General features: G+C 41.2%; 1 protein-coding gene across 1 annotated transcript in view; it reads right to left on the minus strand.

The window, feature by feature from the left end:
- The window catches only part of GNA14 (G protein subunit alpha 14), a 223,480-nt gene that overhangs the window by 106,315 nt on the left and 102,518 nt on the right, over positions 1 to 14,647 (minus strand). The window contains exon 2 of the mRNA XM_017543284.2: positions 1,175 to 1,359. Within this exon, the coding sequence (XP_017398773.1) occupies positions 1,175 to 1,359 (185 nt within the window). The remainder of the gene's footprint in view (positions 1 to 1,174; positions 1,360 to 14,647) is intronic.

Raw genomic sequence — 14,647 nt, forward strand, 5'->3', positions numbered from 1 at the left:
CCAGGGAAGTCAAAAGATTGAACACCCTTGCTGTAGGCTAATTCACCCCACACAATTTTTAGCATAACTGTTGCAGGGTGAAAGTGTAGGCAAGAAGTGTTCCCTCATTTCTTCAGGAGTGCAAGGACATGATGGGAAAGGCGTGAGGTTGTAGAAATGAGGTACAGCTAAGTCTAACATGTGGTGCCTACTGTGTTTTCCTATGTCATCCAGTCAAAATTTAAATTGATTGCTTCAAAGCTATTTTTTAAAAACCATATATATATGAGTATAGGTGCCACAAGTTCATAATAAAGTTGTCCTTAGGTGTCCATATTAAAGCCTGTGCAATTCTGGCATTTTAGTAGCTAAATTCCTTTTTAACAGATTCACAAGAGACCCATCTGACACAGAATTTTTCTTTATCATCATATCATGTTGTAATTTGGTATCAATTATTTTAGACAAACTCTTATTTCTAATCTAGTTTTTTAATGAACTCAAGCACAGTATTATTCTCCTCTAGATTTGCATTCCAATATACCATGTACAATTTAATTTTCCTCTTCCTCTCTCCTTCCTGATTCATTATTTTCCTCTGGTTTTCAGCAGATTTGTATTTTAAATAACCAGTGGTGAGGGAAAGCAAATGGCAGCTTGACACCAGCACTTTGTGGGAGCACATTGCTGTCTGGGCCATTAGCCTCGTGCTCATGAGCCATCACTTAGTTCCCAAGAAGGGCGAACTCCCAACACAAATGAACAAAACCCACTTATTTCTCTGAGCAGTCTACAGCACATTCCTGAAAACATTTCCTGAGACTGGGAATTCTTGAAATGCTGGCCATTGTAAACCCAATGTCCCCATCGCACCAGTGAAGAAATTCACTGGGTCTCTTAGTGGAAAGAGAAAATGTGTGTCTTCCTTTCCTCAGTGCCAGAAATAAGCAACCAAATAACAACCCAAAGTTTGGAATCCCTGCACGCTGGGTAGCCTCACACTACCACCACGAGAGAAGCCCTGCAGAAAGAAGACCGGGGGCCAAGTAAATTCCTCAGACTCCTCTCAATGATCCCACCCCAGGGATCAAGAGCTCCTTTTGGCATCTGACCAAAGCATGCAGGGAATCTTTGTGCTAACCAGAGTGGGCAGGCACACGTTCACAGACAGGGCAAGCAACCCCTAGCACATTACCTTATTCTGCTCACACACATACTGTATCCTTAGCGCGTCCATCGCTCTGATCATGGATTGCATGGCGGTGAATATGTTTTGGTAAACCAGCCTCGTGAACCCCTTTCTGTCTTCATCGCTGTAACCAGACCCATGGATAATTCTCATCTGCTTGATAAAGGTGCTTTTCCCACTTTCACCAGTTCCTGTGAGACAAAACAAGTAGAAAATTCTGTCAGAGACTTCCAAAGGAACACACAGAGAAACAGAGGACCCCCTGGCAGTATTGGTCCACATCCCAATTAACAGGTTGATGGGATGGATTTGGAAGGGACTGGAAAACATGCAGTTTTAGGCTACAGAGCAGTGTCAGCCCAAGCCTCAGGCAAGTGACATCTTCAGTCCAGGAAAACGCTTCCTTACATCCTTGCCCTAAGTCCTTGAGAGAACAGGCAACTGTGTCTGAAAGACCTGAGCATTTGAGGGCTTTGTCACTGTGAAGATAGCAGTGGCAGTGATAGGGCTGCTTCAGAGGGCAGGGTGGCTTTGAGCCACAGAAACACACAGAGGAGAGAAAAAGGCTCATTAATCAGCGATTCCTTCCTTTCAGATATATGAATATTCCTCATCCTTGACAAGAAAGCACCATTTCCCAGCGGTGCCAAGTGTCTATGTGCTCACGTCTTTTCATGTCTCAACATGCAATTCAGGAGGTCCTCAAAACTCACAACACTTGCACACGGCAGCCAAGGAACGCGCTACAATATTAAGTCATTCCTACTGTTCTTAAATGTATATTGATGTCCAGATAGAACATAAGTGAAATATGACATCAAAACTCTACATTCCTATTAGATTGAGATTTTGCTTGAAAAGCCAGTAAAAGCTGCAGTGTACGTGACAGAAATTTAGACAATAAAATTAAAATATTTGATAATTTATCATATGACATCCCATTACTGTGTTTGGAAGATGATGTGTCCTATTCATGGTTCATTTCCAAATCTAAGAATTGCTTTAAGAATTGTATTAACAGTTCAGGTTGATACACCCCTATTAGGGCAATGTTTCAATTGAAATAAAACTCCCTTCAAATTGAATGAATGAGAAACGACAACAGAACAAAATCAGCGCAAGAAAAGTTGTATACTTTAAACAGATGCTTCATATAGTACGTGGATTATATGTCTATAAAGCTGTTGTTACACAAGAGGAAAAGTTGGCCAGGCATGGTGGCTCATGCCTGTAATCCCAGCACTTTGGGAGGCCAAGGTACGTGGACCACTTGAGGTCAGGAGTTCAAGATCAGCCTGGCCAACATGGTAAAATCGTGGTGGCTCACGCCTGTAATCCCAGCACTTTGGGAGGCCGAGGCGGGTGGATCACGAGGTCAAGAGATCGAGACCATCCTGGTCAACATAGTGAAACCCCGTCTCTACTAAAAATACAAAAAATCAGCTGGGCATGGTGGCGCATGCCTGTAATCCCAGCTACTCAGGAGGCTGAGGCAGGAGAATTGCCTGAACCCAGGAGGCGGAGGTTGCGGTGAGCCGAGATCGCGCCATTGCACTCCAGCCTGGGTCACAAGAGCGAAACTCCGTCTCAAAAAAAAAAAAAAAAAAATCCCATCTCTACTAAAAGTACAAAAAATTAGCTGGGCTTGGTGGCAGGTGCCTGTCATCTCAGTTACTAGGGAGGCTGAGGCAGGAGAATCTCTTGAGCCCGGGAGGTGGAGGTTGCAGTGAGCTGAGATCGCGCCACTGCACTCCAGTCTGGGTAACAGAGTGAGACTCTGTCTCAAAAAGAAAAAAAAGTAAAAGTCTAACTCAGCATTTCTGTCAAAAGTACATAAATTATGTGAAAACCTTAATTAGAACAATACAATAAGTGATTTTGTCATACAGATGGCAATAATTATGGAAGAGTAAATGATTTATTAATTATAAATTTTTTTTATTTTTAATTTTTTTTGTAGAGACAAAACCTCACCATGTTACCAAGGCTCGTCTCAAACTCCTGGCCTCAATTGATGCTCCTGCCTTGGCCTCTAAAAGTGTTGGGATTACAGATGTGAGCCACTGTGCCAAGTCTTACTAATTATGAATATGTTTATTAATCCACATTTTGTTGGTTCAACAGAACACCTAGTCTGCAATTATAGTCAAATTCAATCATCTTTGACGTTTTAGTTACAGAGACATGTTTGTCATGGTTGGAGGATGGAACAGTTTGTTGGCTTGATTGTAACCTGTAACCATTTAAACTTATGGGATGTGGGTATCCATGTGTACTCTTACGAGGGCCCTGCAAATATCAGGGTGGGGTCTGTTCCGAGGACCCAATTCAGATCAAACTCTTAGAATTTGGTAAGATTCTTCCTTGAAAGAAAATGTTTCTTCAGATTGATCTTCTCAAAACACAAACCTGCTTTTTCTCTCTCCTCATCTTCAACATCTTCAACTCAGAACCTTCAATGGCTTCCCACTCTACTCAGTAAAGAAGATTAAACTCTTTAGTGTGACCAAGCAAAAACGAAACTCTGTACCCACAATATTGCTCATTCCTCTCTCCCTCGCCAGCCCCCGATAACCACTATTCTTTCAGTCTCTATGAATTTGATTATTCCAGGTGCTTCATGCAAATAGAATCCTATAATATTTGTCATTTTGTGACCGGCTTATTTCACTTAGCATAATGTCCCCAAGGTTCATCCTCGACATGTTGTAGTATATGTCAGAATTTCCTTCCTTAAGATTGAATAACTCTCAGGAGTTTTTTGAATACACAATGGTGATGAAGAATTCCTGCAGTCTCAACTAACTGTACCCACAGCATGGGTAAACAGGGTATGTCATCCTCTCTCCACCACCCTGTGAACTATGTGGGTCGCAATGGCTCCAACCATGGTATAAACAACCACACAGCATGGCGAGCAGGAGCCTTATTCTGACCCTGTTGCCCCTTCTGGGTTACCAGGCCAGTCTCAACAATGGCACATGTTGGCATAGTCACCATGTGCCTGGTACTCTATGCAAATTATCCCCTTTAATCCTCATCACCACATGATAAAGTATATGCTATTACTGATACAGTTCAGATCTATGTCCCCACCCAAATCTCATGCTGAATTGTAACCCCCAGTGCTGGAGATGGGGCCTGGTGGGAGGTGATTGGATCATGGGGGTGGCTTCTCATGAATGGTTTAGCACCATCCCCTTGGTGTTCTTGCAAGATCTGGTTGTTTAAAAGTATATGGCACCTCCCCCCACCACTCTCTCATGCTCCTGCTCCGGCCACCTGATGTATCTGCTCCCCTTTCGCCTTCCACCATGATTGTAAGTTTCCAGAGGCCTCCCCAGAAGCCAAGCAGATACTAGCATCATGCTTCCTGTACAGCCTGTGGAACCCTAAACCAATTCAACCTCTTTTCTTTATCGATTACCCAGTCTCAAGGATTTCTTCATAGCAATGTGAGAACAGACTAATATAATTATTATCTTCATTTTACAGATAAGAAACCTAAGATTCTAATTGGTTAAATAATCTCTGTAAGCTCACTGTCAGCAAGAGAAAGAACTGGGATTTACTCGGAACTGAACTTCAATGACAAACTCACTTATTAGAGAGGAATATCTTGGTCTGATCTAAACACGACAAACCCGAAGTTCACAGTCACACCCTGAAGCTTAAACCTGAGTCAGCCCACTGTCTTGCAGGCTCAGGCTGCTGGGGCACACAGGAGAACCCCCCGATGGGGGAGTGTCCTCACACATAGTCTCACTGACCTTGCTTCAGCCTCGAGACAGGATAGGCAGGCACTGTCTTCCCATCTCAGAGACCAGAAAACTAGCAATTGGTCAGGGGACAAGCCAGGGTTGGGTGCAGATGCAGAACTGGGGCTGGAAGTCAGGAGCCAAAGCTTTGGCCTTTAGCGTTCACCATAGACATCACATACCCTGGAAAGGATTTCCTTCTCCTGCATGCTGCAAAAGTCAGCCCTGCCTGCTTTGAGCCCTCAAAGTGCCTTGGATACCCAGAAGCAGCACATTGCCTAAATACTTGATTACAGATATATCTCTTACCACACCTTTCATCTAGTAAAGGCAGGGCCCAGGAGTCACATTTAGGTACCATGAACAATGTGCCTGCTTCATAGAAAGCACTCAAAGAAATGGTCAATGAAGGAATGAACAAAACACACATGAGAAGTCAGTAGGTTTCCTCCATAGGCCTTATATCATGGGCAACCTCAGAAAAACAAGACATGAATTGAAAGAGTATAAACTGGGATGAGACCATGTCCCCTGGCAGCCACCATTTCATAATGACTCTTGGCTGCATAAACCCTATATGAGAAGTGAGGACCTATAGAAAGACCTTACACTGTCCGAGCTCTGTTCAAAGTCCCAAATCAGATTAGCCCTCTGCTCCTGCAGCATCTTGGAATACCTGCATCTGACCATGACACTGCCATGTCTTTTCCTATTCCACCCGGCAGAGCAGAGCTCCAGTCCGGTGCTACATTACCCCAAGCAAACATTAGTATAGTTACCTTTACATGTTGTGAAGCTGATGTTAATGCAGAGATTGTGTAACTACCTCAAGACAGCCTGTGGTTTGAGACCTGAAGCCAGAAAAATCACTCAAGACACACTCAAAAATCTACGCTAAGAGAATCTTTTTGCTAGTAGGAGTCATTCACTTACAATGTTATTAACAGTTAAAGCTAACCCCACCAGCCCCAAACACATAAACATTCTTTAAAAGCCACCGATTTTTGCTTTCAGACATGGAGTATTTCAAAAAGAAAATGTTAAAAGTTATTTTAAAGGTTCGTACAAGAGAAGATGTATTCAATAAATACTCTTATTTTAGAATATTCTTTAGTTTTAAATTGTGGTTGTTCAAAGAATGAAAAAGCCTAACATGGGGCAAAAAAGGGCAGGGTAAAGGCAAAGAAGAGAGCCTGAAAGACACACAGCACCGAGGGCTGAGGTTGAGGGAGCGGACACTCACTGTGCGGAGGTCCTCCACTCTCATTTAAGCCTCAGCCAGTATGTTTTTGTTTTTCAGAAGGAAAACTAAAAATCAGAAAGATTAAATTGGTTGTCCACGGTCACTCAGTCTGAAAATGTTGTGGCTTGGGTCCAAATGCAATTTTATGTTGGTGTATGGACTTCCCAGAATAGCACCCCTAGTTATGGGGTGTTACCCCTAGTTATGAGCTGGTTTTACACTGTGTATTTCCCCAAGTACATGGTCTCATCCATTGCTCCCATCACCTTACGTGCAGTCTTCGCCTGGTATAAAGATTCCAACCCTTGGAACTTTACCTTTTAGCCTGCAGAGATCTGCTGTAAATAAGATGGTCCCAGCAGCAGGTGAGTGCAGGGGAAGGTAGATGACAGCATAATTTTTTATTTTTTATTTTTATTTTTTTGAGATGGAGTCTAGCTCTGTCCCTCAGGCTGGAGTGCAGTGGCATGATCTCAGTTCACTGCAATCTCCACCTCCCGGGTTCAAGCAATTCTCCTGCCTCAGTGATTCACCTTCACCCTCCCAAAGTGCTGGGATTACAGGCATGAGCCAGAGCACCCAGCCAATTCTCTCTGACAGTGGTGACCAGGACCACAGGGAGCAGTTAAACTCCAGCGAAGGATCTCAGTGGAGTTTCCTCACTTGGTCTAAACAGAAACTCAACACTCAGACATCAAGTGTATGACTGTTCATTTATTCATGAAAAGCAAAAGAAAAATCCAAAGGGTATGATTTTTAGAATGAAAATTACTGGTGATTGGAGGACTGGGTGACTTAGATTCTACATCCTACCTACCTACCTATCAGAATGTGTGGTTTTGTTCAGTAGCTTGGGCCCGCTCTGCCTTGCTGCTTACCTCTTTGTGAGGAATTTCTCACTGCACCCCCACAAAACGCATATGCTGGTGGAGGGTCCTCTGCAGCCTGAACAGCTGCAGACAGAGAAGAGAACAGGAGCCCTCACCCTGGCAGCAGCTTTTTGGTTTACAAGGAGGGGGAGGTCTTTTAACTGAAAGGTGAATTTTGGTGTCTGGTTCCAAAGGCATTCACTTAGATGTAATGGGGCTAGGGATGGAGGGGTCACACCCCAGAGGGCTTGCGATCCTGGACCCAATCCATAAAATCACAGAGTGAAAGAAGGAATAAAATTAACATTCCATCTCTAGACTCTGTTTCAAATATAATTAGGAGAAATGGCTCTTCTTTAGTTTTTCTGTTTTCATATTTGAAAATGAAATCCAACAATGGTAATAAGTACTTTTAAACCTTCGGTATCATCAAAAGCCTACCATATATGTATTTTGGAGTCAGGGTCTTGCTCTGTTGCTCAGGCTAAAGTGCAGTGGCGTGATCTCGGCTCACTGCAACCTCCACCTCTGCGTTCAAGCAAGTCTCGTGCCTCAGCCTCCCCAGTAGCTGGGATTACAGGCGTGCACCACCACACCTGGCTAATTTTTGTATTTTTAGTAGAAACAGGGTTTCATCATGTTGCCCAGGCTGGTCTCAAATTCCTAAGATCAGGCCATCCTCCCACCTCGGCCTCTCAAATTGCTAGGATTACAGGCGTGAGCCACCATTCCTGCTATATTTGAGATAGTTGCTCACAACATCCGACTGCAGCTGTCCTTTGTCATAAAATCAGTGGCGCACTTCTGGGGAAGGCACCCTGGCTAGTAATGGATTCGCTAGAAAACTTAACGTCCCTTTCTCTGCCTTTGTTCTCTCTGACCTCTCAGCAGGGGGTAAAACTGCTCCTGGTCTAAGGCTCCCGTAACCTCCCAAGTCTCCTGCTCCACAGCTTTGCCTTGCTTCCTCTGACTCCCCTCTCCCACTAAACTTGGGCTATTTCCTTTTCCAGGGTGGACACTCGATTACTGATTAAACTGAACACAGAGACCTTGCTAGTTGGCACATACGAATAATTTCTATTCTATTTGAAGTTAAAGCTCACCTCCACTGGCTCCCTGCTTACTGTGGGTGAGAGCTGTGTGCCTTTGACCTTGTGGGTTGGGGGTTTTTGTACAAGACACTCGCTCCTGGTCTTCCACTCTAGCGTTTCTCAAACCCCAATTATTTGTATACCAACTTTGTGATTTTTGTCATACCCATATGTCACCTGTGTGATTATTTAATATTTAGCTTTATTTTTTTATTTAAATAAACTTGTAATGAAAGGAAACCTGAGTGTCATAAGTAAAGGACAGGTATTATTTCCCATGATCGAACTAAATATAACAAAATGAATGACTTCAGCAATACTCCAAATAGAAACATTCTTGTCTATCATCAATGATCTGGGAACCACTTTTTGGAAAATAATACATATGATTTATCATTTCTTAATGTGAAATTTGCCCTTTTACTTTTCAACCTTAAAGGAAATTCTTCCACTCTTCTCTCTAGAGTCTTCTGAAATTCTACCCATGAACCTTATCCAAATACAAAATAACCAAGGGTTGAAACTCAAATAACTGAAAAAGGCCTTTGGAGCCAGGAGGAAACAGAGGCCAAAGCAACATAAATCTTTCCAAAGTGATAGTCCAAGGACATTGAAACAGAAAGCCATTGTTCTTAAGTTTACATAAAATTCAGAAAGACTGCCTTCCCGAGTGCCAAAGCGGGCTGATAAAGCTTCCTAGATCGGAAGCACCGTCTCCAATTGTCTGTGATATGTTCTGAAACCATCGTGAGAGGCCACTGTTTTTAGCTCAATTTTGCACGAGACAAAGTAAATAGAACAAAAGAAGTCAGAACAAGAATGAGGACACAGTTCTGGATGTTGCTCATGTTGTCTAAATCATCTATGTGCCCAACAGGCGGAGGACGGATATGCACATAACTGATGTGGCCAGCAGGTTGGCTCTCTAAGGACAGGGACCTTTTTTTTCCTCTTGTTTCCGGGTATCTTTGGAACCTAAAAGAGCACAGAGTAAAAGCCTAATAAAATATGCATGAATGGGTATTTATTGGCTGTGGACAGCCAGGATGGCTTCGGTTTTGAAAAGCAATAAGGAAGTGGATTTCCCACTCAGAGTAGATGAGTCTATTGAGTATGCGAAGCAACCTCCCCGGTGAGCAGGTGCTCTGACACTTGCCCTTTCTGATGAAGACACTTGAGGCCAACACAACAGGAGGCTCAGGTTCCATTTCAGGGCTTTTTAATAGAGTGATAAAGGACTTAAGAACATTCCTTTTGTAATCTTTAGGAAGCAGCGGCTCTCAGCAGCAGACCTGCCCAGAGGATGGTGCCAGGCCTTTGGGGGCACTCTGCTTGGCCCCAGAGAACACATAGCTGACCTCGGGCAGTAGCTACCCATGCAGTGGAAGTTTCTGCACCTGTATATACTGCAATCCTGGTGCTTGTCACTCTAAAGATACTCATTTATAAGAGAATCAACTAATGCTGAGAAAAATTCCAAATGATTACCTACCTAAGGGCAGGACAGCATCCAATGAGGGAGAGAGATCCTTCATTAAAAATACAGATTCTTGGGCTCCTTGTCAGATCTAACAATTTTGACCAGTTTGAAAATATGCATTTTTCACCACTATTCCAGGAGTTTTGATCCACCCAGTCTACAGACTAGTTGGGAAACACTTCTCTGGGGCCCTTCCAAGGGGAATGTGTGCTAACAGAATATGCCTGGGACTGGAATGCTCAAGCTGCTACATCACATTTAGTTTAGTTGATGGTTTTTTCCAAGCAAGTTCCAATTTTATTTCTGCATGAATAAAACATCCCCTCTGGAGCTCCATTTTTCAATATCCTGGGGGAAAACATTTTTAAAGTGCCAGTAAGATTCACTTCTCTGAGTTACTCCTGCCAGTTTCTGCCCAGGCCCTACATCACCACCACAGCCAGGGCACTCTCCCAGCTTCTGTTCTTGCAAATAGAGGAGGTGCTATTTTTCACCATAAAAGGGGAAGTAATAATAATTCCAGGCAACACAGAACTGGAAACAATCGGAGACAGGGTTCATGGCTGCTCTCTCAACAAAAGAGGTTAATACAAGGCTTTTGAAACAAAAAAGGAAAGCTGAAAGAAACTAAGTGATGAGGCTCAATACACAGTTTAAGATTGAAAAGAACAGTGGAAGAACAATGGAGCAGAATTCAAAAGATGTTGTATTATTTTTCTCTGTTGCCCAGGCTAGAGTGCAGCCACGTGATCTCTCAGTTCACTGCAACCTCTGCCTCCCAGGTTCAATCAATTCTGCCTCAGCCTCCCAAGTAGCTGGGATTACAAGTGTGAGATACGGTGAACTCCAAGTTTCTCTTCAAAGAATCAGTATGTCCGTATGTTAAGTTCTCTTATTCTTTAATTCTCCATTTTAAAGTTTAACTTCCTGGTTCTCTTCGTCCCCTTGCCTTTAGTTTCATAAACAACTTTCCCGCTCGTTCGAATCAGTAGTTCACATCTGTTCCCCTGGTCACCTGCTTTGACCTGAGTCACCCCTGCTCACTGGCTTGGACCTGTTCCCTAACTGTCCTTCCCACCAAACTACCCAGCCCACCACTCCAGCTTATACCCCTGCTCTCTTTAAAATAGCCAACCAGAATTAGCTTAGATTGTGTGGTCTAACCCTAGCCAATAGGGGAATGACACAGCAGTAGAGGCTACCTGGGTCAAGAATAAGAACCCCTTCCCCTCCCTTGTCCAGGTGTGTACTCACCATTGCTCCATCTGTGAGATGCACACTTCTATAGAAGTAAATTGCCTTGCTGAGGAAATTTATATTCAAGTGCTACTTCTTTTGTGGCACCACATCCAGCAAATTTTTGTATTTTTAGTAGAGATGGGGTTTCACCATGTTGGCCAGGCTTGTCTCAAACTCCTGGTCTCAAGCAATCCACCCATCTCGACCTCCCAAAGTGCTGGATTATTGGTGTGAGCCACTGTGCCCCACCTTGTTAGTCTTTTTGATTCTTTAATCTGCAAAATCATCTTTATTGCCTCACCAAGAAAAGCAGAAATTCCAAATATTTCCTGGTACTTTATCATCTTTGGGTCTCATTTTTATAAAGAAAGAATTTTCAAGTCCTAACTTGATTTGTGAGTAGATCTTACATCAGGCAAAGTCAAAGTGTCAGGCTAACAATTTTTAATCAAAGAGAATTTTTGAATAATTGGTTTTCTAATTTATCAAAAATATTTCTTCTATTTGTCATAAGTGCACTTTTTCTACATCTGTATGCATCTTTTTTACTGATACAAAGCATTTTACATATTTATGGGGTACCTCTGAGTATCTGTTACATGGATAAAATCAAGCCAGGGTATTTGGGGTACCCAGCACCTTGAATATTTATCATGTCTACGTGTAACATTTCAAGTCCTCTCTTCTAGCTACTTTGCGTCTACAATACATTGTTGCTAATTATGGTCACTCCACTTTGCTATCAAATATTGGGCTTATTTCTTCTAACTGTATATTTGTACCCACTCATCAACCTTCCTTCATCCTTCCCTCCCACCCAAACACCCTTCCTGGCCTTTGGTATTTCTTATTCTATTCTCTGCTCCACAAGACTAAGTGTTTTATCTCTCACCTATGAGTACGAGCATACAGTATCTGTCTTGCTGTGCCTGGCTTATCCCACTTAATATAATGACTTCCATTTCCACCCATGTTGCTGCAAATGACACGATTTCATTCTTTTATTAATGGCTGAATAGTAACCCACTATGTATATATACCACGCTTTTTTTTATCCATCCATCCATCAGTGGACACTGAGGTTGATTCCGTATCTTTTCTATTGTGAATAGGGCTGTGATAAACATGCGAGCATAGGTATTCCGGTGATATACAGATTGCTATTTGAATAAATATCTAGTAGTAGGATTGCTGGATTATATGGTCATTCTATTTTGAATTGTTTGAGAATTATCTGTTTTCCATAGTGGTTGTATTAGTTTACATTCCCACCAACAGTGTATGAGTCCCCTTTTCTCTGCATCCTTGCCAATATGTTTTGTTTTTTTAATAATGGCCATTCTAACTAGGGATCAGTGTTATCTCATTATGGTTTTGATTTGCATTTCCTGACAATCAGTGATATTGAGCATTTTTTCACATATCTGTTAGCCATTTGTATGTTTTCTTTTAAAAAATTCATATTCATGTTCTTAGTCCACTTTTTAACAGAATTGTTTTTTATTGTTGAATTGTTTGAGTTCCTTGTATATTCTGGATAGTGATCCCTTGTTAATAGTTTGCAAATATTTTCTTCCATTCAGTGAGTTGTTTTGTTGTTTTTTTCATTCTGTCGAGTGTTTCCTTTGTTGTACAGAATTTTGTGTTTTTTTTGATAGGGTCTCACTCTGTTGCCCAGGCCAGACTACAGAGGTACAATCCTACCTTACTGTAGCCACAAACTCCTGGGCTCAAGTGATCCTCCTGCCTCAGTCTCCCAATTAGCTGGGACTATAGGTGTGTGCCACCACACCTAGCTAATTAAAAAAATTTTTTTAAATAGAGACAGCATCTCACTGTGTTGTTGAGGCTGGTATTGAAATCCTGGCCTCAAGTGAATCTCCTGCCTTGGCCTCCAAACATGTTGGGATTACAAGTGTGAGGCATCACTTCTGTCCTGTTCTTTTTGCTCAGGACTGCTTTGCTTTGGCTTTTCAGGCTCTTTTTTCATTCCATATGAACTTTAGGATTTTTTTTTTCTCATACTGGGAAATATGTTGGTATTCTGATAAGGATTGCATTGAATCTGTATATTACTTTTGGAAATATGGTCATTTTAATTATGTTAATTCTTCCAATCCACGAGCATGGATGTCTAATTCCATTTAATTGTGCCCTTTCCAATTTCTTTCAGCAGTGTTTTATAGTTTTCTTTGCATAGATGTTTAACCTCCTTGGTTAAATTTATTCCTAGGTATTTTATTTCTTTTTAGCTATTGAAAATGGCATTGCTTTCTTGATTTCCTTTTCAGCTGGTACATAATTGGTGTATAGAAATGGTACTAATTTTTGTATGTTGATTTTGTGTCCTGTAACATTATGGCATTTATCAAATATAGGAGTTTTTTGGTGGTCTTTAGGTTTTTCTAGATACGATATCATATCATCTTGTTTATAGATTACAGCATTTCAAATGTCTAATAAAATGTGCCTCCCTCAGGCACACTCAGGAAAAAATAAGATTTTATCATCAGCAAAGAGGTACAATTTGACTTCCTCTTTACCAATATGGATGCCTTTGATTTCTTTGTCTTGCTTGATTGCTCTGGCTAGAACTTCCAGTACTATGTTGAATAGGAGTGGTGAAAGTAGGCATCCTTGTCTTGTACCAGACCTTATAAGAAAGTGTTTCGCCCTGTCCCCATTTGGTATGATGTTATCTGTGAGTTTTTAATAGATGGCCTTTATTATTTTAAGGTATGTGCCTTCTACTTCTGGTTTGTTGAATTATCATGAAGGGATGTTGAATTTTGTCAAATGCTCTTTCTGCATTTATTCAGATGATAACATGGTTTTTGTCCTTCATTCTATTGATGTGCTATATCATGTTTATTAATTCGCATATGTTGGACCATTCTTGTATCCCTGCTATAAATCCTACTTGGTCACATTATCTTCATGATGTGCTGTTGGATTTGGTTTGCTAGCATTTAGTTGAGGATTTTTGCATCTATGTTCATCAGGGATATTTGCTTGTTGTTTTCTTTTTCTGTCGTGTCCTTGCCTGGTTATGGTATCAGGGTAATGTTGACCTTGTAAAATGGAATGAGTTAAGGAGAGTTTCCTCCTCTTCAATTTTAGGAATACTTTCAGGAAGGCTGGTATTAGTTCTTCATTATACATTTGGTAGAATTTGGCTGTGGATCTATTTGGTCCAGCTTTTTCTTTGTTGGGAGACATTTTTACTACTGATTCAATCTCAGTAGTTTTAATTGATTGGTTTAGGTTTTCTGTTTCTTCCTGATTGAACCTTAGTTGGTTGTATATTTAAAGGAATTTATTTATCCATTTCCTCTAGGTTTTCAGCTTGTCAGTATATAGTTGCTCATAATAGTCTCTGATGATCTTTTGTATTTCTGTAGTATTTGTTTGAATGTCTCCTTTTTCATTTCTGATTATGTTTATTTGGGCCTTCTTTCATCTTGGTTAGTCTAGCTAACAGTTTATCAATTTTGTTTATCTTTTCAAATAACCAACTTTCATTTCATTGATCTTTTGTAATTGTTTCAGTCTCTATTTCATTTAGTTTTGCTCTGATCTTTATTATTTATTTCCTTTTGCTAATGTTGGGTTTGGTTTGTTCTTGCTTTTTAGTTCCTTGGAGTGCACCATTAGGCTATTTATTTGTTTTTGATGTAGACATTTACTGCTATAAACTTCCCTCTTAAAACTTTACTGTGTCCCACATGTTTTGGTGTATTGCGTTTCCATTTTCATTTGTTTGAAAAATATTTTAAATTTCCATCTTAATTTCTTCATG

Source organism: Cebus imitator, unplaced genomic scaffold, assembly GCF_001604975.1.
Source record: "Cebus imitator isolate Cc_AM_T3 unplaced genomic scaffold, Cebus_imitator-1.0 Scaffold150, whole genome shotgun sequence".
NCBI lineage: Eukaryota > Metazoa > Chordata > Mammalia > Primates > Cebidae > Cebus > Cebus imitator.